Source organism: Phascolarctos cinereus, unplaced genomic scaffold, assembly GCF_003287225.1.
Source record: "Phascolarctos cinereus isolate Bilbo 61053 unplaced genomic scaffold, phaCin_HiC Scaffold_726;HRSCAF=1367, whole genome shotgun sequence".
In the NCBI taxonomy this organism is placed as follows: domain Eukaryota; kingdom Metazoa; phylum Chordata; class Mammalia; order Diprotodontia; family Phascolarctidae; genus Phascolarctos; species Phascolarctos cinereus.
Genome location: NW_027556098.1, coordinates 388169206 through 388195215, shown reverse-complemented (window position 1 = coordinate 388195215; position 26010 = coordinate 388169206). Strand labels below are relative to the sequence as shown.

At 39.0% G+C, this 26010-nt stretch overlaps 1 protein-coding gene across 1 annotated transcript; it reads left to right on the top strand.

The window, feature by feature from the left end:
• On the top strand, window positions 1-26010 carry LOC110203087 (arylacetamide deacetylase-like 4). Its single transcript, XM_078146224.1, is given in 7 exon segments — window positions 1-165; window positions 6007-6223; window positions 19059-19122; window positions 19649-19707; window positions 25387-25617; window positions 25620-25748; window positions 25751-26010. Coding segments are annotated over 7 exon segments (1125 nt in total).

The window sequence follows — 26010 nt, the reverse complement described above, 5'->3', positions numbered from 1 at the left end:
ATGATCTTGCTCTTCTTCCTCCTCCTGGCAGGGTGCATCTTTAGCCTGGGAATTGGACTACGGGTGATCTATGAACATTTCTTTACTACAGATGTTCCTGCTGCCATTGGCCACACAACGAAGCTCTGCATCCTACACTGTATCTTTCTACTGGCGATAAATTGTGTGAGTGTTACCCCTTTGCCTCTCTGGTCCCGCTAAGGGGTGGGTGAATGTGGGTTGAATGGGAGGGAGGTAGAGAAAGCAGAAGCTAAGTGATATAGCAGACTCCAAGTTAGCAAAGGGCCACCTTGGAGCAGACTGGGGCCTTGGGTAACACACAGTCTTCAGGCTGCTGTGTTTGGAATGCTTTGCATTTTCTGATGAAGAAGGGTTTCAGGAAGTTAGTTATTATTTTGTGTATAAGGACTCTTCTTATCAATGACCTCCTTTTATATATGCCTAATAGTAGAATTTGGGGTCCAAGGATTTGGGGGTCAAATTTTTCTGAATAAAGTAAGAGCTCAATCAAAGGCTGTGGTATTGCCCAAAATAACCTGCTTGTACTGTTCCCTTGTAGAGAAGTAGCATTACACAGTATCTAGAGCATTGGACTTGAAATCAGAGAGACAGGGGCTCACATCTTAACTCAGATACTTTTTAGCCATGTGTCTCTGGACAAGTTCCTTAACCTCCCTGAACCATCCCAATCTGTAAAATGGGAATAAAAATGGTGCCAATCTTAGACAACTGTTGTGAGGATCAAATGAAATAATATTTGCTGCTCAAACAGTTCTGTGATCTCACTGACATGAACTGTAAGAGTGACCAGAAGAAGGAAGAAGATGTGGCTCTGGCTCTCCTGAGGACAAGGGTGAGGTTCACATCTAAGCACCTGAACTGTTCATCTCAGCTCCTGGGTTTTGGTTTGCCTGTAGACCAAAGGAGGATTTTTTGTTTTGTTTTTGGCTGCCTGGTCTGCAGGCATGCAGTCTTTACTCAGAATTTAACGTATTTGGTTTCATTCTATTTTCTTCTATTACTACATTAAAGAATTATATGCAGTTATACCATTTTTATAAGCAAACAGCTTCAAAATGCAGTAGGTATGGAAAGTGAGGTTGTTTTTTAGTGGGTGACACCATCAAGAGCCAAGAATCTGAGGAGGTAAATCTACATTAGCTCTTTAACCATCAACAAAAGGGGCAGAGCTAGGGGAGAGGTCTGGAGTTACCTCAGAGTGTCCCCTCACGTTGGGTGGAATGCACAACCATCAGGACTGAAAAGGAGATTAACAGCTGTACTTGACCCTTATTAATAAATAAGGGTGAGGCAGGGTCCAATGGTGAATGAAAGACTGAAAAAGCACGCATTAAACACTTATCACAGACAAAGCACAGTACTAAACAGTGAGGGTACAAGTAGAAAAGACAGCCTCCATTCTCAGGGAGGTCATATACTAATAGGAAGTCATATAAGGAAGGTTTCAGTGGTTCAGTGGCAGGTCATATGGAAAGGTCCCATGGCCCTAAGGGTACAGTGGCCAGGTATACAGTAACATGAAATTTCCTGTTTAAGTTACATCAGCTCCTGATGTTGAACCATCTGACAGGACCAAGGACTTTGGTGGAAGAACTTTCTTTTCTGAGTCTTCAGTAGCTGCAGCTGTGGCACCTGCAGGAGGAGTTACCAGGCTGTGTTTCCCTAGGGGTTTCTTCCCAGGATGATGGCTTTGAGGAATGGGGTGAAAGCAGTTCCTGTGGTCTGGGAGGTATTGCCACTCCCAGAGGCCTTAGGCACAGAGACACTCTCTGGAGGTACTGCCACTCCCAGGGCAACTTGGCAGTTGCTTGGCAGCTGGCATTGGTAGTTGTGAAGAATGTAGGCCCTTTCTCTGCCCAATGCTGGTTGCAGGGGCCCAGGCTGGAAGCAGGACCAGGAGTCTGGGAAGCACTGTCTTTCCTAAGGCTCCTGGGTTCAGGGTCCTAGGCTATTTCCTTCAGGGTCTGAGGGGAGGTGATAGTCAAGGTCACTTAGCTGCTGATGCTGCCTGCTGTCACTCTCTTAGGGTGACTTTCTGCCTCATAGGTGGCAGTTGGTGGGGACAGCTGGACCTCTTTGCACAAGAGTTACCTCCCCAGATAATGGCTGTGGGGGTGGCCTAGAAGCTGACCTGATGGTATGGGGCACTGCTATTCTCAGTTCTCTCTGGTTTGAGGCTGTGGGCTACTTTCTGCAGACACATGAAGAGAGATGGTAGTGATAGCGCCTTGCCTGGCACATGCTGCCTCCTTTCTCTCTTTTGTTGTAAGTTAGTGGCTAAAGGTCTACATCAGGAAGTCCCACTTAATCATTTCTACCTGTTTCTGCCCCCAGTTTTCCCCCATGCATTTATGTACAGTTTGTGGTAGAATAATTTGTATTTTTCAACATACTGATTTCCTCAGCATTAATCTCAGTATCATGGACGGGATGTCTGAAGCACTTTCTGACTCTGGTCAAAGGTCTATGTCCTTCTCTAATGTCTGCCAGTTGATCATTTCTAGGAAAAGAATGTTATCCTCACTTTGAAAATCACCTTCTTGTTGGGGCATCCTCCTCACACCCAAGGGAAAGCCTCTCTGTAGTTTCAACCGTAGTGAAATCAACATTATTTCTAAATGCCCCTTGCAAGGGCACAGTGAAAATGATCATGTAGTCTAATTTACTCTGGAGACAGTGAAACAAAATGGGTTGGGAATAAGAGAAAGGGATAATACTCCTCACTGATTTTCCAGATTAAAGTTGTGTGCAACACCACTGTAGTTGAGATGGGAGACTGTTTTGGAAAGGCAGAGAAAAGTTTTATTTGCTTTCTCGTGAGAAAGGACACAGCCTCCCACTGTCACTTGGAATAGCAAGGGGAGGAGTGTGCACAAGTTACAGACAGCAAAGATTACACACAGTTATATTCCTTTGGGCAGAGCCCCTGCATGTAAGTGTATGATTCCCTATGTGGACAGAGGGAAAGGAGGGTCAGAAGGAGAGAGGGAAGGAAGCAAGGAAGGAAAGAACTGTATTGGCCAATTGGAACTGGCCAACTGGGTCCTCAGTGGGGCAGCTACTACTCCTCACAGGTTTCTGTTTGTCCTTCATTCTCAAAGAAGACCATGCAAGTGAAATGGATTTAAGTGAGAGAGGGCTGTGCAGTCACCAGAGTCGATCTCTTCTTCAGAGCCATGTGGGTTCACCTTTGCCCAAAGGGATATAAATTTTGATCACTGAAACCCAGCAAGATATCTTGGGGTTTACGGGCTAGGTTTCTTTTTTAAGGACCATGCCTTAAACCCAAATCACTTTGGCTGTCATTGATTGGCCAAAAATAAGTCCCAGTCCAAGCTTCACTTCGTCATTGTTTGGATTCTAATGGCTCAGAGTGAGTGTAAATAGCAATTGTTTCTGTTTTGGCCAAAAATCTTGAGGGTCTTCCCCTCCCAGACTGATTTTATTTAGAGGCCATTCATTGCCTCTTTTTTACCTAGCCTTAATCACCAAATAGCCATTGCCTCAGACAAACTGAGACCCAGGAAAGACATTAGCTCAAAAAGGGCAAGGCTTCCCACTGCATCAGGGGCCACTTCTTGTAGTCCTGATCTATATCTTGCCACTAGACCCAAATTAACATATGTTAACATGTGAATAAGGGGAAAGGTGCGGTAGTGGAAAGAGTTCTAGATCTGGAATCAGAGAAAAGGACTCAGAATTCTGCTCTGTCCCTATTACGCATCACTAGATAAATCACTTCACCCACTCAGTCTTAGTTTCCTTATCCTGAAAATGAGGTGGGGGCTGGCTGCATGATCTCTTTACGATCCTTCTTTTCAGCTCTATATAAACCTATGATCTAAGATAAACAGCAATATTTCATTGTCGATCCAGTGCATGAGATATTAAGTGCCAGTTACAGCACAGCTGAATTAGCTCATGTGTGTACAAGGGAAAATCACAAATGTTTCCACATAAACAATCATGCAGATTCAACAAGCAATATTTTACAAAGTTTACAAAAGATTACTTCTTGCTTACCATTTAACAAATACTTATATTGATGTACAAAATGGTCTTCCCCAACCCAAACAATAAATAAAAGAAAAAGACAAAATCAGCTTCTCACCTCACAAGTAAATCTGGTCCATAGGTCACCCTGTGGAGCTTCCTGCTAGTATTTAAGACTTGCAGTCCATTGGAAATCACCCCTCACCCTCAGGCAAGAAGTCAAACACATTGCAATCTGTTGTGCTTACAATCAGGCTCTGGGTCCCCAGCGGCTGGAGCACTTCAACCTCCCCCTGTTTTTCTAAGGCTCCCCCCATACCCCTTCACCTCTGGACCCACACTCACAGAGTGGGTTTAATCACTGATTAACTTGAAGAAAATAAATTCAAGCATTCCATCTCAGAAGGACAGTTTTTAGTCCCTACAGTGATCTTACAACAACTCTACTCACCTAGGATTGCCTGGAAGTCACCCCTCTAGGGTAAGAAACTAAACTAGCCTGGGTGAAAACTCTTCCATGATTCCTTTAGTGCCTGTCATTCTACCTGGAATCTGGACAAAATTTCTAGGTATCCTTTTCTCTACAGAGCACACCAAAATGGTCCCAGGGGTTTCTGACATAAATGATCTGAAGTACGGATCAATTTCCTCAAAAGACACCAGAAATTTCCCCCAAGAGTTTCCTGACACTCTAAGGGCAAACCTATTAGAATTCCAAACTCAATAACAGCACAAGTTGTCTCAGTATCTAAAGAGAACAATATAACATAATCCCCCAAAAGGGAGAGGCTGCCAAGAAAAGGAAGGAAAGAGAATTTATGAAGAACCTACAGTATGCCAGGTCTCATGCTAAGCACTCAGATTAGATCTCAGGACCTCCTCCTGCCTCCAGGCCCAGCACTACAGACACCTAGCTGTCACCTAGCTCTGGAAAAGGGATTAAGCATTTAGGTCTGATTATTCAGGATCTCTAGGCCAACAGTCCAACTATACCTTATAGATTAGCAATCCTTAAGGATCTCACAATACAGCAAACATTCTAGGTCTATTTAAAAGCAGAAGGAATACAGAAATATTTGTTAACTGGAATTAGCATTCTAAGGCCATGGAATCCAAACTTTTCAAAGATTCTCTAATATAGCAGCTATCAATACTTAAACATTCAAAAAAATGCAAAAGTTAACCTTGAAAGAAACTGTTATGGTTTGCAAAGGACAAACACATCTAAAAAAGAGAGAGAGAGAGAGAGAGAGAGAGAGAGAGAGAGAGAGAGAGAGAGAGAGAGAGAGAGATTGTACAATTACAGGTTAAAGAAAGAGTGAAAAACAAAACAATGCCAAGTTTTCTTTAGTGGATCTCCAAAGGTAAGTTATCAGATAAATGAAAGTCTATGATGAAGAATTTCTTCTGGTGACTCCCACAAATGTGAAGGGAACAATTTTATCCTAAATGAGGCTCCACATGTAGCCTGTATTAACCTTGGGTATCCTTATCCCAACCCTTGCTCATATGAATGAGTCAAGTCCTCCAGAGCAAGCCTACACCTGCCTATCAGGATTCTAGGGGTACTCCTGAGAGGTCAGAGGTGATTCTAATTCTGTCAGCTGAAGCCCTAATCCAGTTTATTTTCACCAATGATAACTTCAAATAATTAGCACTGCAGTTTTATTTGAACAATTAAAATAATTAGTTTTTATAATGAGATTTCAATGAAAAGATATAGAAATACAAATATTCCTTTCTTTTCCCAACTACACACTGGTTAACCATTTGGCAAATGTGTGATATTTGGTAAGTATGGAATAGAGTGAGGGAATGTGGCTGGATCTGTAAAAAGCAGTCAATAATATTAGAAAAACAGCTTCAAACACGTACAAGATGACATCACAGAATCAGAACCAGCAGAATCACCCGTGATTACAACCGCCCAGAATGATCCAGCAATGCCTGAAGCCACACTCTTTTTAATTGATTTCCTCTTTGTTGTGACAGGGAAAGATTTGTGAGAAGCTGGGAATCTGCTCAATGCCAAAATCTGTCTGCTTTTTACTGCAAGGAATGCCAGTCAAGAGGGACCCAAAGCTCGCAGTAAAGAACCTACGCTTTGGGACAGTACCTGTAAGGTTACATCAGCCAAAGGCAACGTCTGCAAGCCTCCGGAAAGGAATGATCTTCTTCCATGGAGGTGGCATGATAATTGGGAGCCTGGGTAAGATCAGATTTCCTTTGGCCTTATAAAGGATTAGATACACCTAGGTACTTACGCTCCCTTAGGTCATACTGGGAGTATCCTGATGCTATGACAAGTGTTAAATTGGAACTTTCTTTAGGTGGTCATATCAGGGGTGGCTAAAAAAGGCTAATGTTTTTTAATACCAAAAAGAAACCCTAAAACACTAGATCTGATATACTGATTAATCTCCACAGGTGGCGAACCTGTGGCCTCGAGGCCACAAGTGACTTTCTAGGTCCTTGGGTGCAGCCTTTTTTGACTGAGTCCAAGTTTTACAGAACAAATCCTTTTATTAAGGGGATTTGTTCTGTGAAGTTTGACTTCAGTCAAAGGGCTGCACTTAAGGACCTAAAGGGTCACATGTGGTCTTGAGGCTGCAGGTTCTCCACCCCTGAACCCAACCTTAATGCCTGTCCTCAAACCTGGAACGCTCTCACTTCTAACCTCCATTTCTTACTTTCCCTGGTTCCTTCAAGACTCAGTTAAAATCCTACCATATGCAGGATGCTTTTCTTGATTCTACCCTGCACCCCTACACCCTCAGTGTGATTTGAGATCTGTTGCTGTTGCTCATTCAGTCATATCTGACTTCACAATCCCATGGACCATAGCATACTAGGCTTTTCTACTATCTTCTGAATTCTGTCCAAGCTCAAGTTCATTGCTTCCATGACACTATCTATCCATCTCATCCTGTTCCACTGCCTTTTCCTTTTGCCTCCAGTCATTCCCAATATCAGGGTCTTTTCCAAGGAGTCCTGTCTTCTCATTCTGTGGCCAAAGGAGTTAAGCTTTAGCTTCAATATTAGACCTTCCAGTGAATAGTCCAAGTTAATTTTGTGTGTGTGTGTGTGTGTGTGTGTGTGTGTGTGTGGCAACTGTGATTAAGTGACTTGCCCAGAGTCACACAGCTAGTGAGTGTTATGTGTCTGAGGCTGGATTTGAACTCAGGTCCTCCTGAATCCAGGGCCAGTGTTCTATCCACTGCCCCTATGAGTTAATTTCTTTTAAGTACTGACTGATTTGATCTTCTTATCCAATGTGTTCTCAAAAGTCTTCTCCAGGGGTAGCTAGGTGGCGCAGTGGATAGAGCACTCGCCTTCAATTCAAAAGGACCTAAGCTCAAATCCGGCCTCAGACACATAACACTTACTAACTATGTGACCCTGGGCAAGTCACTCAACCCCATTGCCTAGCCAAAAAACAAACAAACAAAAAAATCTTCTCCAGCACCACAATTCAAAAGTGTTAATTCTGCAGCCCTCAGCTTTCCTCATACTCCAGTTCTCACAGCCATACACTGCTATTGGAACAACCATAGCTTTCACTACATGAATCTTTATCAGCAAGGTGATGTCTCTGCTTTCTACTAAGCTGTCCAGATTTGCCATAGCTTTCCTTTCACGGAACAAGTGTCTTAATTTCATAGCTGCAGTTGTCATCTGAAGTGAACTTCAAGCTCAAGAATATAAAATTTGACATTGCTTCCCTTTCTTCTACCTTTATTTTCCAGGAAGTGATGGACTTGCCACATTTTGTTGGGATCAACACAAAGGCTTTATGGAGTCAATGAAGCAGAAGTAGACGTTTTTCTGGAACCCCCCTGAATTTTCCATAATCCAGTGAATGTCGGCATTTTGGTGTCTAGTTCCTCTGCCTCTTTGGAAACCAGCCTGCTGTACTGCTAATTCTGGGCTCATATATTGCTGAAGCCTCACCTGGAGAATCTTAAGCATAACCTTGCTGGCATGTAAAATGAGTGCAATCGTCTCGTCACTTGAACATTCTTTGGCATCCCCCTTCTTTAAAATTCAGACATAAACTGATCTTTTCCATTCAGTGGCCATAGCTGTATTTTCTAAATTTGATGGCACATTGAATGCAGCACTTTAACAGTATCATCATTTAGGATTTAATATAGCTTAGCTGGAATGACATCACCTCACTGGCCTCATTTTTAGCATTGCTTCCTAAGGCCCACTTGACATCCTTCTCTAGGATGTCTGGCTCTAGATCAATAACCACACCTTTGTGGTTATCAGTGATGTTAAGATCTTTCTTGTAAAGTCTTTCTTGCCACCTCTTCTCACTCTCTTCACTTCTGTCAAGTCCCTACTATTTTTGTCTTTTATCATGCCCATTTCTGCAGGAAATGTTCCCTTGATATTTCTAATTTTCTTGAAGAGATCTCTTATCTTTCCCATTCTATTGTTTTCTTCAATTTCTTTGCGTTGCTCATTTAAGAGAACCTTCTTATCTCTCCTTGCTATTCTCTGGAATTCTGCATTCAGCTCAGTATATCTTTCCCTTTCTCCCTTACCTTTTGCTTTCTTTCTTTCCTCAGCTATTTGTAAAGCTTCAGCAGAGAGCCACTTTGCTTTCTTGCTTTTCTTTTTTCCTTGGGATTTTTTTTTTTTTTGCTGCTGCTGCCTGCTGTACAATATTGTGAACCTCTATCCATAGTTCCTCAGGCACTTTATTTACCAGATCTAATCCCTTAAATACATTCCTCACTTCCATTTCATATTCATAAGGGATGTTATTTAGGTCATACCTATATGGTCTGATGGTTTTCCCTACTTCCTTCAATTTCAGTCTGAATTTTACAATGAAAAGCTCATGATCTGAGACATAGCTAGCTCCAGGTCCTGTTTTAACTGAGTGTATAGAGGTTCTCCACTATATAATAAATCTTATTTTATTACTGAACATCTGGTGATGTCCACGTGTAGAGTTGCCTTTTTGGCTGTTGAGAAAGAGTGTTTCCTATGACCAGCGAGCTATCTTGACAAAACCCTATTAGTCTCTGCCCTGCTTCATTTTGTACTCTAAGGCCAAACTTGCCTGTTATTCTGATCATTTTTTGATTTCTTACTTTACCATTCCAATTTCCTTTGATAAATGTGACATTTTTTTTGCTGTTATGTCTAGATGTTGTAAGTCCTCATAGAATTGATTCATTTTGGCCTCAGCAACAGTTGTTGGATTATAGACTTGTATTATTGTGATATTGAATGGTTTGCCTTGGATTTGAACAGACATCATTGCGATTTTTGAGATTATACCCAAGTACTGCTTTTCTCACCCTTTCACTGATTATGAGGGCAACTTTATTTTTTCCAAAGGATTCTTGCCCACAGTAGTTAATATATGTAATGATCATCTGAATTAAATTCACTCATTCCCATCCACTTAAGTTCACTGATACCCAAGATGTCAATGTTTAATCTTTCCATCTCCTGTTTGACCACATCCAGCTTATCTTGGTTCATAGATCTTACAGTCCAGGTGACTATGCAATATTGCTCTTTACATCACTGGACTTTCCTTTCCTCACTAGACACATCTACAGTCAAGCTTCCTTCTGGCTTTGGCTCAGACCTTCATTAGTGCTGGCGCTGTTTGTGGTTGTCCTCCACACCTCCCAGTAGCTTACTGGACACCTTCCAACCTGAAAAGTTCAACTCCTATTGTCATATCTTTTACCATTTAATACTGTCCATTGAGTTTCCTTGGAAAAGATAATGGAGTGGTTTGCCATTTCCTTCTCCAGCAGAGAAATCTAAAATACCTTTTATCAGAACTGTCTACTATGACTTGTCCATCTTGGGTAACCCTGCACGGCATAGTTCATAATTTCATTGAGCTATAGAAGACCCTCTGACATGACAAAACAGTGATCTTGCAGGAGCCCTTCAAAGCTTAGGATCATTCATAAGACACCACTTCTTCCATCCCACTAAAAAAGGACAATTTCTAATAATTAGAGGACACTCCTACATGACAGCAGAAGCTGATTTAGTCCTAATGTCTGACAATAGTCTATAAAGCTAAGGGTTTCCAAAGTGCAAGCCAGGCTCCACTCCTTGTCTCCTGTGGCCTGACTCCAAGAAGTGTGTGATCAATCAATCACAGGGTTGGAAGACAAGTGGCATCTCATGTGTCTTCAATAACTTTACTGGGCAAATGTGCCTGGCTTCAATACAGGCAAACGTACCCTTATACTCTAGCACTCTGCCTTCTCCCTTTGCTTTTTGTTGTTGTTGTTGTTATTTTTTAAAATTACATGTAAACAAAAAATTTTAGTTATTTGTTTTTTTTTAAATTTTGGGTTTGAAAATAATTCCATTCCTCCCTTCCCTGCCTCGTACTTCAGAAAGCAAGCAATTTAATATAGATTATACAGGAACTGACAAAGGTCTACATAGTTTGTCAACCAAGATCCATATAGTCAAAGCTATGGTTTCCCAGGCTGTGAGAACTGGAATATACTGAAAGCTGAGAACTATAGAATCAACACTTTTGAATTGTGGTGCTGGAGAAAACTTTTGAGAGACCCTTAGACAAGAAGGAGAACAAATCAACCAATACTTAAAGAAATTAATTCAAACTATTCACTGGAAGATTGAATACTGAAGCTGCAGCTTAAACACTATGCCACAAAATGAGAAGACAGGACTCACTGGGAAAGACCCTGAGGTTGGGAAAAATTGAAGGCAAAAGGAAAAGGGGATGGCAGACGATAAGATGGATAAATAGTGTCATAGAAGCAAAGAAGATGAACTTGGACAAACTTCAAGAGGACAAAAAGGCCTGGTGTGCTATGGTCCATGAGGTGACGAGGAGTTGGTCACAACTGAACAACAAATAAAATATATAAGTAGTCATGCAAAACACTTCCACATTAGCCATGTAGCAAAAGAAAACAGACCCAAAAAAACCCCTATGAATAATAAAGCCTGAAAAAGTATCCTTCTTTATGACCAAACAAGAAATAGACAACATTATGAAATGCAAAATGGATAATTTTGATTATATTAAATTGAAAGGTTTTGCACAAACAAAGCCAATGCAACCAAGATTAGAAAGGAAGCAGAAAGCCAGAAAACAACTTTTACAGCCAGTGTCTCTGATAAAGGCCTCATTTTAAAAATATATAGAGAACTGAGTCAAATTTATAAGAATACAAGTCATTCCCCAATAGATAAATGATCAAAGGATATAAACAGGCAGTTTTCAGAGGAAGAAATTAAAACTATGTATAGTCATATGAAAAAATGCTCTAAATGACTATTGATTAAGAGAAATGAAAATCAAAACGACTCTGAAGTACTATATCACACCTATCAAATTGGCTAACATAACAAAACAGGAAAAAGATAAATGTTGGAGAAGATGTGGGAAAATTGGAGCACCAATGCATTGTTGATGGAGTTGTGCACTGATCCAACCATTCTGAAGAGCAATTTGGAACCACGCCCAAATGGCTATAAAAATGTGCATACCCTTTGACCCAGCAATATCACTTCTAGGTCTGTATCCCAAAGAGATCATAAAAACTGGAAAAGAACCCACATGTACAAAAATATTTATAGCAGCTCTTTTTGTGGTGGCAAAGAACTAGAAACTGATGGGATGTCCATCAATTGGGGAATGGCTAAACAAGCTGTAGTATATGAATGCAAGGGAATAATATTGTGCTATAAGAAATGATGAGCAGGCAGACTTCAGAAAAACCTGGAAAGACTTATATGAACTGATACTGAGTGAAGTGAGCAGAACCAGGAGAACACTGTACACAGCAAACAGCCACATTGTGCGATGGCTGACTTTGATAGACTTAGCTCTTCTCAGCAATCCAAGGATCTAAGAACTCCAAAAGACTCACAATGGAAAATGCTATCCACATACAGAGAATGAACTTTGGACTTAGAACGCAGATGGAAGCATACTATTTGCTTTTCTTTTCTTTCATTATTTTCTTTTGTTTCTTCTTTCTTGTGGTTCCTCCCATTAGTTCTAATTATTCTTTACATCATGACAAACGTGAAAATATGTTTAATATGAATGTATAAGTAGAACCTAGATCAGATTGCATGCCGTCTTGTGTAGGGGGAAGGAGACAGAGGGGGAGAAGATTTAAAACTCAAAATCTTATGGAAGTGAATATTGAAAACTAAAAATAAATCAATTAATTGTTAAAAAAAAGTATCCTTCAATCTGTATTCAGATTCCAACAGTTCTTTCTCTGGAGGTGGAGAGCATTCTTCATTTTGGAAGTGTCTTGAATCATTGTATTGCTTAGAATATCCAAGTCATTCACTAAATTGATCATTGTTCAATATAGCTATTTCTGTGTATAATGTTTTCCCGCTTCTGCTCATTTCACTTTGCATCAGTTTATGTAAGTCTTCCCAAGTTTTTCTGGAATCCATCTGCTCATCATTTCTTATAGCATAATAGCATTCCATCACAGTCATACATCACAACTTGTGCAGCCATACTGTAATTGATGGGCTCCCCTTCAATTACCAATTCTTTGCCGCCACAAAAAGCTGTTATAAATATTTTTGTACATATAGGTCCTTTTCCTTTTCCTTTGATCTCTTGGAGTTACAAACATAGTAGTGGTAATACATCTTCTGTTGCTTATAAAGCTCCCAAACTCTTCTTCTGAGATTGTCATTGATCCTTTGGGGCAGTAAAAATCTAAACTAACCACTACCCACAGAATTTGTGCAGGTGCCTTCTCTTGCTTTCTCCTTATCCCAAGATCACTTCAAAGTTCCATAGGCCCCTTCATAGGGCAGATTCTGCACTTGGGGGTGGTGCCTAATTAGTAAGAGGTCTTTCCCCTTTTTCGCCCCCTCCCACAGGAAGAGCAGGTATGAATGGTCTGTGATCTTGTTCATAGATAATACATTACTTACCCCTACAAACATCCCCCTCTTCCAAACTTCCCCTTTCACTGCAGAGGGCACCATCACTTTATTAAAAAAAAAATTCATTAATTTATTTTGATTTATCAACAAACACTTCCATATGCTTTTGAGTTGAAAATTTTTCTTCCCCTTCCTCCCCCCCACCCTCCCCAAGACTGCGCACAATCTGATACAGGCTTTACATTTACATTCCTATTAAACATATTTTCACATTAGTGAAGTTGTAAGTAAAAATTAAAACCAATAGGAGGAACCATCAGAAAGATGAAACAAAACTCAAAAGAAGGTAAAAAGAAGTGATAGCCATTCAACTTCCATAACTCTTTCTTTGGGTGTGGACAGCAGTTTCCACATGAGTCCTTTGGAATTGTCTTGGATCCTTGCATTGCTGAGAAGGGTTCAGTTTAACAATATTAGTCATGCATAACGTGGCTGTTATTGTGTACAAAGTCCTCTTGGTTCTGCTCACTTCACTCAGCATCATACCATATAAGTCTTTCCAGGTTTTTCTGAAGTCAGCCTGTTCATCATTTCTTATAGCACAATAGTATTCCATTACATTCATATACCACAACTTGCTCAGCCATTCCCCAATTGATGGGCATCCTCTCAATTTCCAATTCTTTGCCACCACAAAAAGAGCTGCTATGAATATTTTTGTACATGTGGGTCCTTTTCCCATTTGTTTGATCTCTTTGGGATATAGCCCTAGAAGTGCTATTGCTGGATCAAAGGGTATGCACATTTTTGTAGCCCTTTGGGCATAGTTCCAAATTGTTCTCCAAAATGGTTGGATCATTTCACAACTCCACCAACAATGTATTAGTGTTCCAATTTTCCCACATCTTCTCCAACATTTATCATTTTCCTGTTTTGTCATGTTGGCCAATCTGATAGGTGTGATGTGGTACCTCAGAGTTGTTTTGATTTGCATTTCTCTAATCAATAACGATTTAGAGCATTTTTTCATATGACTATAGATGGCTTTAATTTCTTCATCTGAGAACTGTCTGTTCATATCCTTTGACCATTTATCAATTGGGGAATGGCTTGTGTTCTTATAAATTTGTCTTAATTCTCTATATATTTTAGAAATGAGGCCTTTATCAGAGAGACTGGTTGTAAAAATTCTTTCCCAATTTTCTACCTTCCTTCTAATCTTAGTTGCATTGGCTTTGTTTGTGCAAAAACTTTTCAATTTAATGTAATCAAAATTATCCATTTTGCTTTTCATAATGTTCTCTATCTCCTGTTTGGTCATGAATTCTTCTGTTCTCCATAGATCTGATAGGTAAACTATTCCTTGTTCTCCCAGTTTACTTATGGTATCAGCCTTTATATCTAAGTCATGAACCCATTTTGACTTTATTTTGGTATATGGTGTGAGATTTGGGTCTATGCCTAGTTTCTGCCATACTCTTTTCCAGTTTTCCCAGCAGTTTTTTTCAAAGAGTGGGTTCTTATCCCAGAAGCTGGGGTCTTTGGGTTTATCAAATAATAGATTACTATAGTCATTGACTACTGTGTCTTGCATATTTAACCTATTCCACTGATCCACCTCCCTATTTCTTAGCCAGTACCAAGCAGTTTTGATGATTGCTGCTTTATAATACTATTTAAGATCTGGAATTGCTAGGCCACCTTCCCCTGCATTTCTTTTCATTAGTTCCTTTGATATTCTGGACCTTTTGTTTTTCCAAATGAATCTTGTTATTATTTTTTCTAACTCTATAAAATAATTTTTGGTAGTTTGATTGGTATGGCACTGAATAAGTAAATTAGCTTAGGTAGGATTGTCATTTTTATTATATTAGCTCGGCCTACCCATGAGCAACTGATGTTTTTCCAATTATTTAATCTGATTTTATTTGTGTGAAAAGTGTTTTGTAATTGTGTTCATAGAGTTCCTGGGTTTGTTTCGGGAGGTAGACTCCTAAATATTTTATAATGTCTACAGTAAGTTTAAATGGGATTTCTCTTTCTATCTCTTGCTGTTGGGCTTTGTTGGTAATATATAGAAATGCTGATGATTTATGTGGGTTTATTTTATAGCCTGCAACTTTGCTAAAGTTGTTTATTATTTCAAGTAGTTTTTACTTGATTCTCTAGGATTCTCTAAGTATATCATCATGTCATCTGCAAAGAGTGATAGCTTTGTTTCTTCTTTGCCTATTCTAATGCCTTCAATTTCTTTTTCTTCTCTTATTGCTAAAGCTAAGTTTCCAGTATATTGAATAACAGTGGTGATAATGGACATCCTTGTTTCACCCCGATCTTATTGGAAATGCTTCTAGCCTGTCCCATTACATATAATGCTTGCTGAAGGTTTTAGATAATGCTATTTATTATTTTAAGGAAGACTCCATTTATACCTATGCTTTCTAGTGTTTTTAATAGGAATGGGTGTTGTATTTTATCAAAAGCTTTTTCTGCATCTATTGAGATGATCATGTGGTTTCTGTTGGTTTTGGTGTTGATATGCTCAATGATGCTGATAGTTTTCCTAATATTGAACCAACCCTGCATTCCTGGTATAAATCCTACCTGGTCATAGTGTATTATTCTTGTGATAAGTTGCTGTAATCTACTTGCTAATATTTTGTTTAAAATTTTTGCATCTATATTCATTAGAGAAATTGGTCTATAATTTTCTTTCTCTATTTTGACTCTTCCTGGTTTAGGTATCAACACCATATTTGTATCATAAAAAGAATTTGGTAAGACTCCTTCTTCACCTATTTTCCCAAATAGTCTATATAGTATTGGAATTAATTGTTCTTTAAATGTTTGATAGAATTTGCATGTAAATCCATCTGGCCCTGGAGATTTTTTCCTAGGGAGTTCATCAATGGCTTGTTCAATTTCTTTTTCTGAGATGGGGTTATTTAAGTATTTTACTTCCTCTTCTATTAATCTGGGCAATTTATATTTTTGTAAATACGTATCCATTTCACTAAGATTGTCAAATTTTTTGGCATATAGTTGGGTAAAACAATTCCTAATTATTGTTTTAATTTCCTCTTTCTTGGTGGTAGCTTCGCCCTTTTCATTCTTGATACTAGTAATTTGGTTTTCTTCTTTTTTTTTTTATTATTAAATTAACCAAAGTTTATTGGTTTTTTCACAAAACCAGCTCTTAGTTTCATTTATTAGTTCAATAGTTTTCTTAATTTCAATTTTTTAATTTTTCCTTTGGTTTTCAATATTTCTAATTTAGTGTTTAGTTGAGGATTTTTAAGTTGTTCTTTTTCTAGTTTTTTTAGTTGTATGCCCAATTCATTAATCTCCTCTTTTTCTATTTTATTTATGTAAGCATTTAGAGATATAAAACTTCCCCTAAGAACTGCTTTCACTGCATCCCATAAGTTTTGGTATTTTGTCTCATTATTGTCATTCTCTTGAATGAAATTATTGATTGTTTCTATGATTTGTTGTTTGACCCAATCATTTTTTAGGATTAGATTATTTAGTTTCCAATTATTTTTTAGTCTATCTTTCCATGGCCCTTTATTACATATAATTTTTATTGCATCATGATCTGAAAAGGATGCATTTAATATTTCTGCCTTTCTGCATTGGATTGTGAGGTTTTTATGCCCTAGTATGGTCAATTTTTGTGTATGTGCCATGTACTGCCGAGAAAAAAGTATATTCCTTTCTATCCCCATTCAGTTTTCTCCAGAGGTCTATCATACCTAACTTTTCTAATGTTCTATTCACCTCCTTAACTTCTTTCTTGTTTATTTTGTGGTTAGATTTATCTAGTGCAGAGAAGGGGAGGTTCAGGTCCCCCACTAGTACAGTTTTGCTGTCTATTTCCTCCTGTAACTCCCTGAACTTCTCCTCTAAGAATTTGGATACTATACCATTTGGCATATATATGTTTAGTAATGATATTACTTCATTGTCTCTGGTGCCTTTTAGTAGGACGTAGTTTCCTTCCTTATCTCTTTTGACTAGATCTATTTTTGCTTTTGCTTTGTCTGAGATCAGGATTGCTACCCCTGCTTTTTTTACTTCAGCTGACATAATATATTCTGCTCCAGCCTTTTACCTTTACTTGTGTCATTTTTTTTCAAATGTGTTTTCTGTAAACAATATGTTGTAGGATTATGGTTTTTAATCCATTCTGCAATCCGTTTCCGTTTTATAGGAGAGCTCATCCTGTTCACATTCACAGTTATGATTACTATCTGTGTCTTTTTCTCCATCCTTTCCCCCCCACTATTTATGCTTTTCTTTCTCCTTTTTCTTTTCCTCCCTTCACTAGTGTTTTGCTTTTGACCACTGCCTCCTTCAGTCCCTCTTCCCTTTTATTATCCCTTTCCCTTTTCCTCTTACTGCTTCTTCCCTGCCTTCTCCCCCCCCTTTTCTTTCCCCCTTCCTTTTCTTTCCCTTTTTCCCTCCTACTGACTATAGGGCAAGTTAGATTTCTATACCTAACTGATTATATTACGCCCTTCTTGAGCCTAATCTGATGAGAGTAAGGTTCAAACAATGCCCTCCCCCTTTCCCTCTGCCGTAATAGGATTTTGTGTCTTTTCCTGCAATGTAATTTACCCTTGTCTGCCTCCTCCTTTCTCAGTACATTTTCTAAGATCAGATTGATCCACTTATTTGGATCCATTTAACCCACTTGATTAGATTTTTTTTATCATTACATCAAAATCAACTAATATCCACCCTCTTTATGTATACTCCTTTAACATGGTGTAATAACAATACAGTTCTCAAGGGTTGCAAGTGTCATATTCCCTTGTAGGGGTTTAAACAGCACCCCCCCCCCCTTATTAACAATATATTGTATCTTTCTGTCCCATTTGCCTTTTGGGCACCATCATCTTTCCAGGCACCAGATTTTCACAACTTCATCTTTGGCTTCTCATTTTCCCTTACCCTCCCCTCTTCCCCTATCCAATCCAATCAACTGCCAAATCTTGGATTCCACCTTCACATCTCTTAGACCTTCTCTCTACTCACACAGCCACTATTCTGATTTAGGCTCTCATCATGTCTTACTTGGACTACTACATCCTAGCTGGTTTCCCTGCCTCAAGCTCCTCCCCTCTCCATATAGCTCCATCTTCCCATCCTCCATATAGCTGCCAAAGTGATCTGAATAAAATATAGGTCTGACCATGTCGCTCTCCTACTCAATACCTATGTCCTGTCAAAGACTCAGGGAGTCAGGAAAGACCTTAAGAATCATCTGTACTAATCTTCTCATTTAAAAAACTACAACACTCTCCTAAGATTTAGAGCTAGAAGGGACCTTAGAGATAATTTAATTTATTCCCATATTTTATAGAAGGGGGCTTGTGTAAGTCCCTTCACACAAACTGATAACCATGAATTTCTCCCATTTATGCCCTCACATTTCCCTGAGCCCACCTTCCTCCATGGAAGCCACAGGGAGAGGAACTAGATAGCATTAGCAGTCTGAAATCATTACTTGCCTTGGCTGAGTGGCTGAGAGGCCAGCATTTCCAAAAGGGCAAAAACAGCCTGGCTTTGAGATCTGACAGCAAAAGACTAATAGCAACAAGAAATAAGTTCTTTCACATTGCTCTTCTCCTCCTCTTACTGTGATGCAGAGTCCATCAGGCAGCCACTGTTGTCATGTGCTGGGGTGGGCCAGCTTCTGAGTATGATGCAGAAACCATAATCTTCCCTTTAAGGTCTTACAACCTAGAGTTTCTACGTCTTAGTTAATCAAAGAATGAACTCTCTTTTTTCCACAGAGGCCACACAACCAGATACACTTAAAAACAATTAGTTGCCTAAGATTGACTATGTTTTATCTGGATATTCTGGGATCATGTAGGCATAGCCAGCCAGGAAATATCATTTTAAAGAAACATGAAAGAAAAAGTGAATTATACATAAGGACAGAACTATCAACAGAGAGATTACACAAGGTGAAACAAACTCAAGAGGCTGAGTAAAATATGTGTATTACAAATGTTCTACACATCACTTAGTACCTGTTCAATACCTGGGGGTGCAGGATGAGCACTGTGGGAGAAACAGCAATGGGTAGGAGAGATAAGCTAGCTCCAGACTATTAATGAAAACTCTTTATCTTCCAGATGACTACAACAGTCTATGCTGCCACTTGTCCAGGGACACTGATTTGGTGGTTCTGTCAGTTGGGTGAGTGAAGGAAAAAGTGAATAAGAAGCAAAGAAGTGGTCAGGTAGGTAGGTTGCTTGGGAAATGGAGGGAGAAGAGAAGAGGGCCTGAGAGAAATCAAAGAGGGAGAACCCCTCTTTTCAAAATTAAGGATTCTTAACCTACAATTCATGAACTTTTTTGTATCTATATTTCAAAATAATGTTTCCTTTGTAATTTAATGTATTTTACTTTGTGAATTTAAAAATATCCTAAGAGGGTGCCTTAGCATAGCCATGGGACAGACTCCAGCTCCAAGGACCACCACATACTTCATAATAGTAGCCTCCAGCCAGCCCTCCACGTGCTTCAGCACAGCCCAGGGCAAACAGGCATCTGTCAGTGGCCAGACCTCCACATGCTTCAATATAGCCGCAAGAAAACATAGAAACACCTTACCAGGCCTCAGGACATGCCAGACACCACTAGGACCCTAGGTCAGCAACAGTTAAACTGCCAGACCCCATGGCCTCCAGCAGCACCAGCCACCCCCACCACACCCCCTCAGTAGAGCACCAGACAAAAGGGTACCCCAGGAGCCTCAGGACAACGTCAGCACAGCACTAGGTAAACAGGCAGGGCTTCAGACACTGGCATATTTATTTATTCCAGGGGTGGAGCTCAAATTTAAAAGAAAGGAAAAAGACCCCACAAAATGAGCAAAAAACAAAACAACAATAAAAAAAAAAAGAATTTGACTATAGAAAGTTATTATGGTGACAGGAAAGACCAAGACACAAACTCAAAAGAGGACAACAATGTCAAAACACCTATGGGCAAAAACCCAAAGAAAAATGGGAAGTGGTCTCAAGTCTAGAAAGAACCATGGAAGAGCTCAAAAAAGAGCTTAAAAATCATATGAGAGAAGTAGAAGAAAAATGGGAAAAGAAATGAGAGTGATGCAAGAGAATTATGAAAAAAAAGTTGTTTGGAAAACTGCTTAAAAAACAGAACTGGCCAAATTAAAAAGGAGATACAAAAATCCAGTAAAGAAAACAACTCCTTAAAGAGTACAATTGGAAAAGAAAGTACAAAAGCTAATTGAGGAAAACAACACCTGAAAAGTTAGAAATAGGCAAGTGGAAGCTAATGATTCTATGATACATCAAGAATCAATCAAATAAATTCAAAAGAATGAAAAAATGGAAGAAAATGTGAAATACCTCATGGGAAAAACAACTGATCTGGAAAATAGATCCAAAAGAGACAATATCAGAATCACTGGACTAACTGAAAGCCATAGTCCAAAAAAAGGTCCTAAACAGCATCATTCAGGAAATTATCTTTTTTTTTAACTTTTTTTTTTAATTAGGCAGTTGGGATTAAGTGACTTGCCCAAGGTCACACAGCTAGTAAACATCAAATGTTTGGTCCGAGGCTGGATTTGAACTCAGGTCTTCCTGACTTCAGGACTGGTGCTCTATCTAGTGCGCCACCTAGCTGCTCCCCATTCAAGAAATTAACAAGGAAAATTGCCCTGATGTCCTGGAACCAGAGGGCAAAATAGGCATTGGAAGAATCCACCAATCACCTCAGGAGAGACAGTCCAAAATAAAAGCCCAAAAGAAGATTATAGCCAAATTTCAGAACTATCAGGGCAAGGAAAAAAATACTATTAAGTGGCTAGAAAGAAACAACCCAAATATTGGGGAGTCACAATCAGGATCACACAGGACCTGGCAGCTACAACATTAAAGAATCAGAGGTCATGTAACATGATATTCCGGAAGGCAAAAGAGCTAGGACTATAACCAAGAATCACTTACATGGCAGAATTAAGCATAATACATCAAGGGGAAAAGTGGTCATTCAATGAAATAGAAGATTTCAAGCTTTCATAAGGAGAAGACCAGAACTAAACCAAACATTTGATCTCCAATACCAAGACCCAAGAGAAGCATGAACAGGTAAAAAGGGAAAAGGAAACATAAGGGATTCAACAGAGCTAAACTGTTTACATCTCTACACAGGAAGATGATACCTTTAACTCTCAAAAACTGTATAATTAACAGTAGAGTTAGAAGGAATATACATAGGCAATACAGACATAAGGTGAATTTGAAGGAATGACAAAAAAAATTAAGGGATGAGAAAGAGGAGTACAAAAGGTGCAAAAGAAAGGGAGAATTAGAATGGGGCAAATTATCTCACACGATGAGGTGAGAAAGATCTTTTACAATGGAGGGGAAGATTTGAGGGTGGACAATGGGCACTGCTTAAACCTTACTCTCATCAGTATTGGTTCAAAGAGGAAATCATATACACAATCAGTTGAATCTAGATATCCCTTACCCCACAGGAAAGTAGGAGGAGAGGAAATTAAGTAAGGGAGGGAGAACTGTAAGGGAGGGCAGATCAGGAGAGGCAGTAGACATAAGCAAAACACTGGTGATAGGGAAAGGGTGAAAGGAGACAGAGAGTACAAACAGGAGGAAGAATAGGATGGCGGGAAATACGCAGGTAGTAATCAGAACTGTGAATAGGAATGGGATGAACTCTCCCATAAAACGGAAGCAGATAGCAGAGTGGGTCAAAAACCAGAATCCTACAATATGTTGTTTACAAGAAACACACTTGAAGTAGAGAGACACACACATAGAGTAAAAGTAAAGGGCTGGAGCAGAATCTATTATGCTTCAGTTGAAGGGGAAAAAAGCAGGAGCAGCAATCCTGATCTCAGACAAAGCAAAAGCAAAAACAGACCACAGACCTAATTAAAAGAGATAAGGAAGGAAACTACATCCTGCTAAAAGGTACAATAGACAATGAAGCAAAATCAATACTAAACATATATGTACGAAGTGGTATAGCATCCAAATTCTTAAAGGAGAAGGTAATTGAGTTACAGGAGGAAACAGACAGCAAAACTATACTAGTGGGGAACCACAACTGTCCCCTGTCAGAACCTGATAAATCCAACTGAAAAATAGACAAGAAACTAAGGAGGTAAATAGAATATTAGAAAAGTTAGATATGACAGACCTTTGGCATGATCTAGACATAAAGTATGACCCATAAGCAAATTAGAAGAACAAGGAATAGTCTATTTTCAGATCTGTGGAGAAGGGAAGAATTTATGACCAAAGAAGAGACAGAAAGCATTACAAAATGTAAAGTAGATAATTTTGATTATATTAAATTAAAAGGCTTTTGTACAAACAAGACCAATGCAACCAAAGTTAGAAGAAAGCAGAAAGCTGGGAAGCAATCTTTACAGCAAGTGTCTCTGATAAAGGCCTCATTTCTCAAATATAGAGAGAACTGAGTCAAATTTATAAGGAGACAAGCTATTCCCCAATTGATAAATGGTCAACAGATAAATGGTCAACACAAATGATGAGCAGGCAGTTTTCAGATGAAGAAATCAAAGCTATCTACAGTCATATGAAGAACTACTATAAATCACTTTTGATGAGAGAAATGCAAATTGAAACTATGAGATACCACCTCACACCTATCAGATTGGCTAACATGACAAAAAAGGAAAATGATAAATATTAGAGAGAACGTGGGAAAATTGGAACACTAATTATGTTAGTGGTGTTGTGAACTGATCCAACCACTTTGGAGAGCAATTTGGAACTATGCCCAAAGGGCAACCAAACTGCATACTCTTTGATGCAGCAATAATACTTTAGGTCTGTATCTCAACATCATAAAAAAGGGAAAAGGACCTACCTGTGCAAAAATATTTATTGCAGCCCTTTTCATGGTGGTAAAATAGTGGAAATTGAGGGCATGTCCATCAATTGGGGAATGGCTCAACAAGCTGTGATATATGAATGCCACAACTGTGCAATAAGAAATGATGAACCAGAAGATTTCAGAAAACCCTGGAAAGACTTGTATAAACTGATGCAAAGTGAAATAAGCAGAACCATGAAAACATTGGACACAGTATCGGCAACACTGTGTGATCAATTATGAATGATTCAGCTCTTCTCAGCAACATGTTGATCCAAGACAAGTACAAACAGCTCACGAAGGAAAATGCTATCCACATCCACATAAAGAACTGATGGGCTCTGAATGCAGATAGAAGAAAATTTTTTTCACTTACTTAATTCTTTCTTGTTTTTTTTTTTCATTTTGATCTGTTTTTTTCTTTCACAGTTGTGACTAATATGGAAATGTTTTACATGATACAATACACATAAACTATATCAAACTGCTTACCATTTTCAGAAGACAGGAGGGGAGAGAGAGAGGGAAGAAAATTCCAAACTCAAAATCTTGTAAAAATGAATGCTAAAAATTTTCTTGACATGTAACTGGGGAAAAAAAATAAAATACTATTAAAAATATTCTAAGAAGAGGGTCAAAGGCTTCATCAGACTGTTAAAGGGATATGTGACACAAAAATGGTTAAGAACCCCTGAAAATGAGTAAATAAACAAAATAAGAGGAGACAGAAAATGGAGAGATACTTTATAGGTGCCAAACATAATACCTAAAGGGCAACCTTCTCTGCAACTGGAAAACTGGGAATATTTTTATTTGGTACAATTTACTACATTTTTGAGGCCTTGGACTTTATTTATTTGGTACATTTCAATTTGATATATCAGTCACTTCCTAATAAACACTCCCCTTCATATTACCTTAATATTTAAAACAATAAGCAAAATGGTCTAAGACAGCACTTGCAATTGTGTATACATGTAACTTTCCACTCAGTAATCTTTCAGTCTTGCTTTCTTTGCTCTGCATCAGTTCACAGAAACCTTCACCATGTTTCTTTAACTTCATGGTCCTCATTCCAATAATATTGCATTACATTCATAAACCACAGCTTGTTCTCTGCAGTCCTATTCAGATTGGTAGCGTGGACTACATCTAGAACATAGCCGCTTCACATTTGCTTCCCCAATTCTTGTGCCTGCTGTGTGGGCTCTGGAGCACAAGTCCCAACCCTGGTCCAACAGATATCCGTGAACATTCCCACACAACAAAATGACAACACAATGGGAAGAGATGTGGGTAAAATAAAGGAGCTCAACTGGTCTCTCTTATGAACTCATTCTACTTCCCCAGATTTCCAGCCTCAATTTCCTCAAATATAAAATGGGGACTACAGTAGCACCTGTCTCACAAAGTTGTAGTAAGAATCAAAGGAGGTAACATATGTAAAGCACTTTGTGAACCTTAAAGTGGTATATAAATGATAGCTATTATTATGAACAACCACTTCTAGGCAGACAAAAGACTAAAATTTAGCTATGCTATTTAACTTAAACTCTCATTAATTGCTTTAAATTCATTTATTGTTTAATTGTAGTGCCAGAGGGAGGAAGAACTGAGAAAGATCCTATAAAAGGAACAGGTAACATGTATTTAGCTTAAAGTAATCTAAGTTCATTATCTCACCTGATACTCACACACAACCTAGTTAAGTAGGTGCTCAAAAGAGAAGTTCATCTTGCTTACCTATATATTTTGCCCAATGCTATACCTGTTCCTAATGGGTTGCTATTGCTGCTCAATCTTCCTGAAGGAATGAGTGTGTGGTGAGGACTATCACAGACAGGTTGTATGGGGGTGTTATTGCATGGCTCAAAGGGAGGCAGAGTAGACATTTCTAGCCTCTTCTTCCCCCACCCTTCTCCAAAGGAGACATTATTTCCTGCCAGGAGAGGAAATAGGAGGCTGGAGACTGAAGCTTGGTCACTCTGCTCTTGGTTTAATGACAGAGGAGATCATACAATGAATAAGCTTTGAGTTCTCTACATTAAATGAGCTATGTGAAGGTAAGGCTCTAACTTTTTTTTTTTGAATGGAGAAGGTAGAGTTGTAGTAATTAGCCTCCTTTCTCCAGAGTCAAAATAGCTATTGGTAGTCTGGGGTGAACAGGAGACTGTCACTGAAAGGACAGACATGATATTTACCAAACATCCTTAATTTTAGGTTGGAAAATTCAGAGTTTATTCACTCTTCTCAAATTGAATCTGCAATTTGTTTATGTTGTTACCAGGCACATATGGTGACAACACATCTGAATGTGCCCTGGGTCAAAAGGGCTGATTTGAATCAATCAATAAGCATTACATGCCTACTATTTGCCAGTATGACATTAATCCATCATCCTTGCCCTCATAACTTGTCTTCTTTTCTCAAAAGAAAAAAAAAAAGGAAAACAGCTTCACGGTAACTCTTATGATAATTAAATCCTCCTCAGTCATAAAAGAGATACTTTCTAGGCAGAAGGAGGTTATTTTTCATTTTGGTTTTTTTTTTTCATTTCTGGAGGGACAATTGTGGCTTCCGTTTGCCAAACCCTCATGACCCAACCAGATCTCCCCAAGATACGAGCTCAGATTCTGCTCTATCCCTATTTCCAGGGATTTAATTTCCAGTTTCTTTCCTATCAACAGAACAAAAACATCCTATTCCTCACCCAGAACTTTGCCATTTCCTGTATATTTCAATATCTTGATATCCAGCCATCTTGGAAAACCACTATCCTGAATGGTGCCCATCTGCCCCTGAGCTGCGGGAGAAGTCTAAGGAAAGGCTGAATGTGGACAACATACCTAAGAGGTTCAAAGAGAAAGGCTACCAATACATGTCACCTGGCCCTTTTAATAAGGATGCCTACCATGAAAATAAACAGTGAATTCACCCCTAATTGCTGACAATGACATCATTGCCCAACTCCTTGAGACCCTGCTTATAAGCTGTGAGTTTAATGTCCTACAGGATGATGCACTATTGTACAAGAAAAGGTTGAAGGACCAGGGGGTACCAGTGAGCTTGCACCACAGTGAAGATGGTTTTCATGGAGTCCTCTACACCTTTGACAAAAAGTCCTTTTGTTTCCCCTGCTCCTTAAAAATTTTGAATACTATTGCTCATTTTATGAAGAAGCTGTGA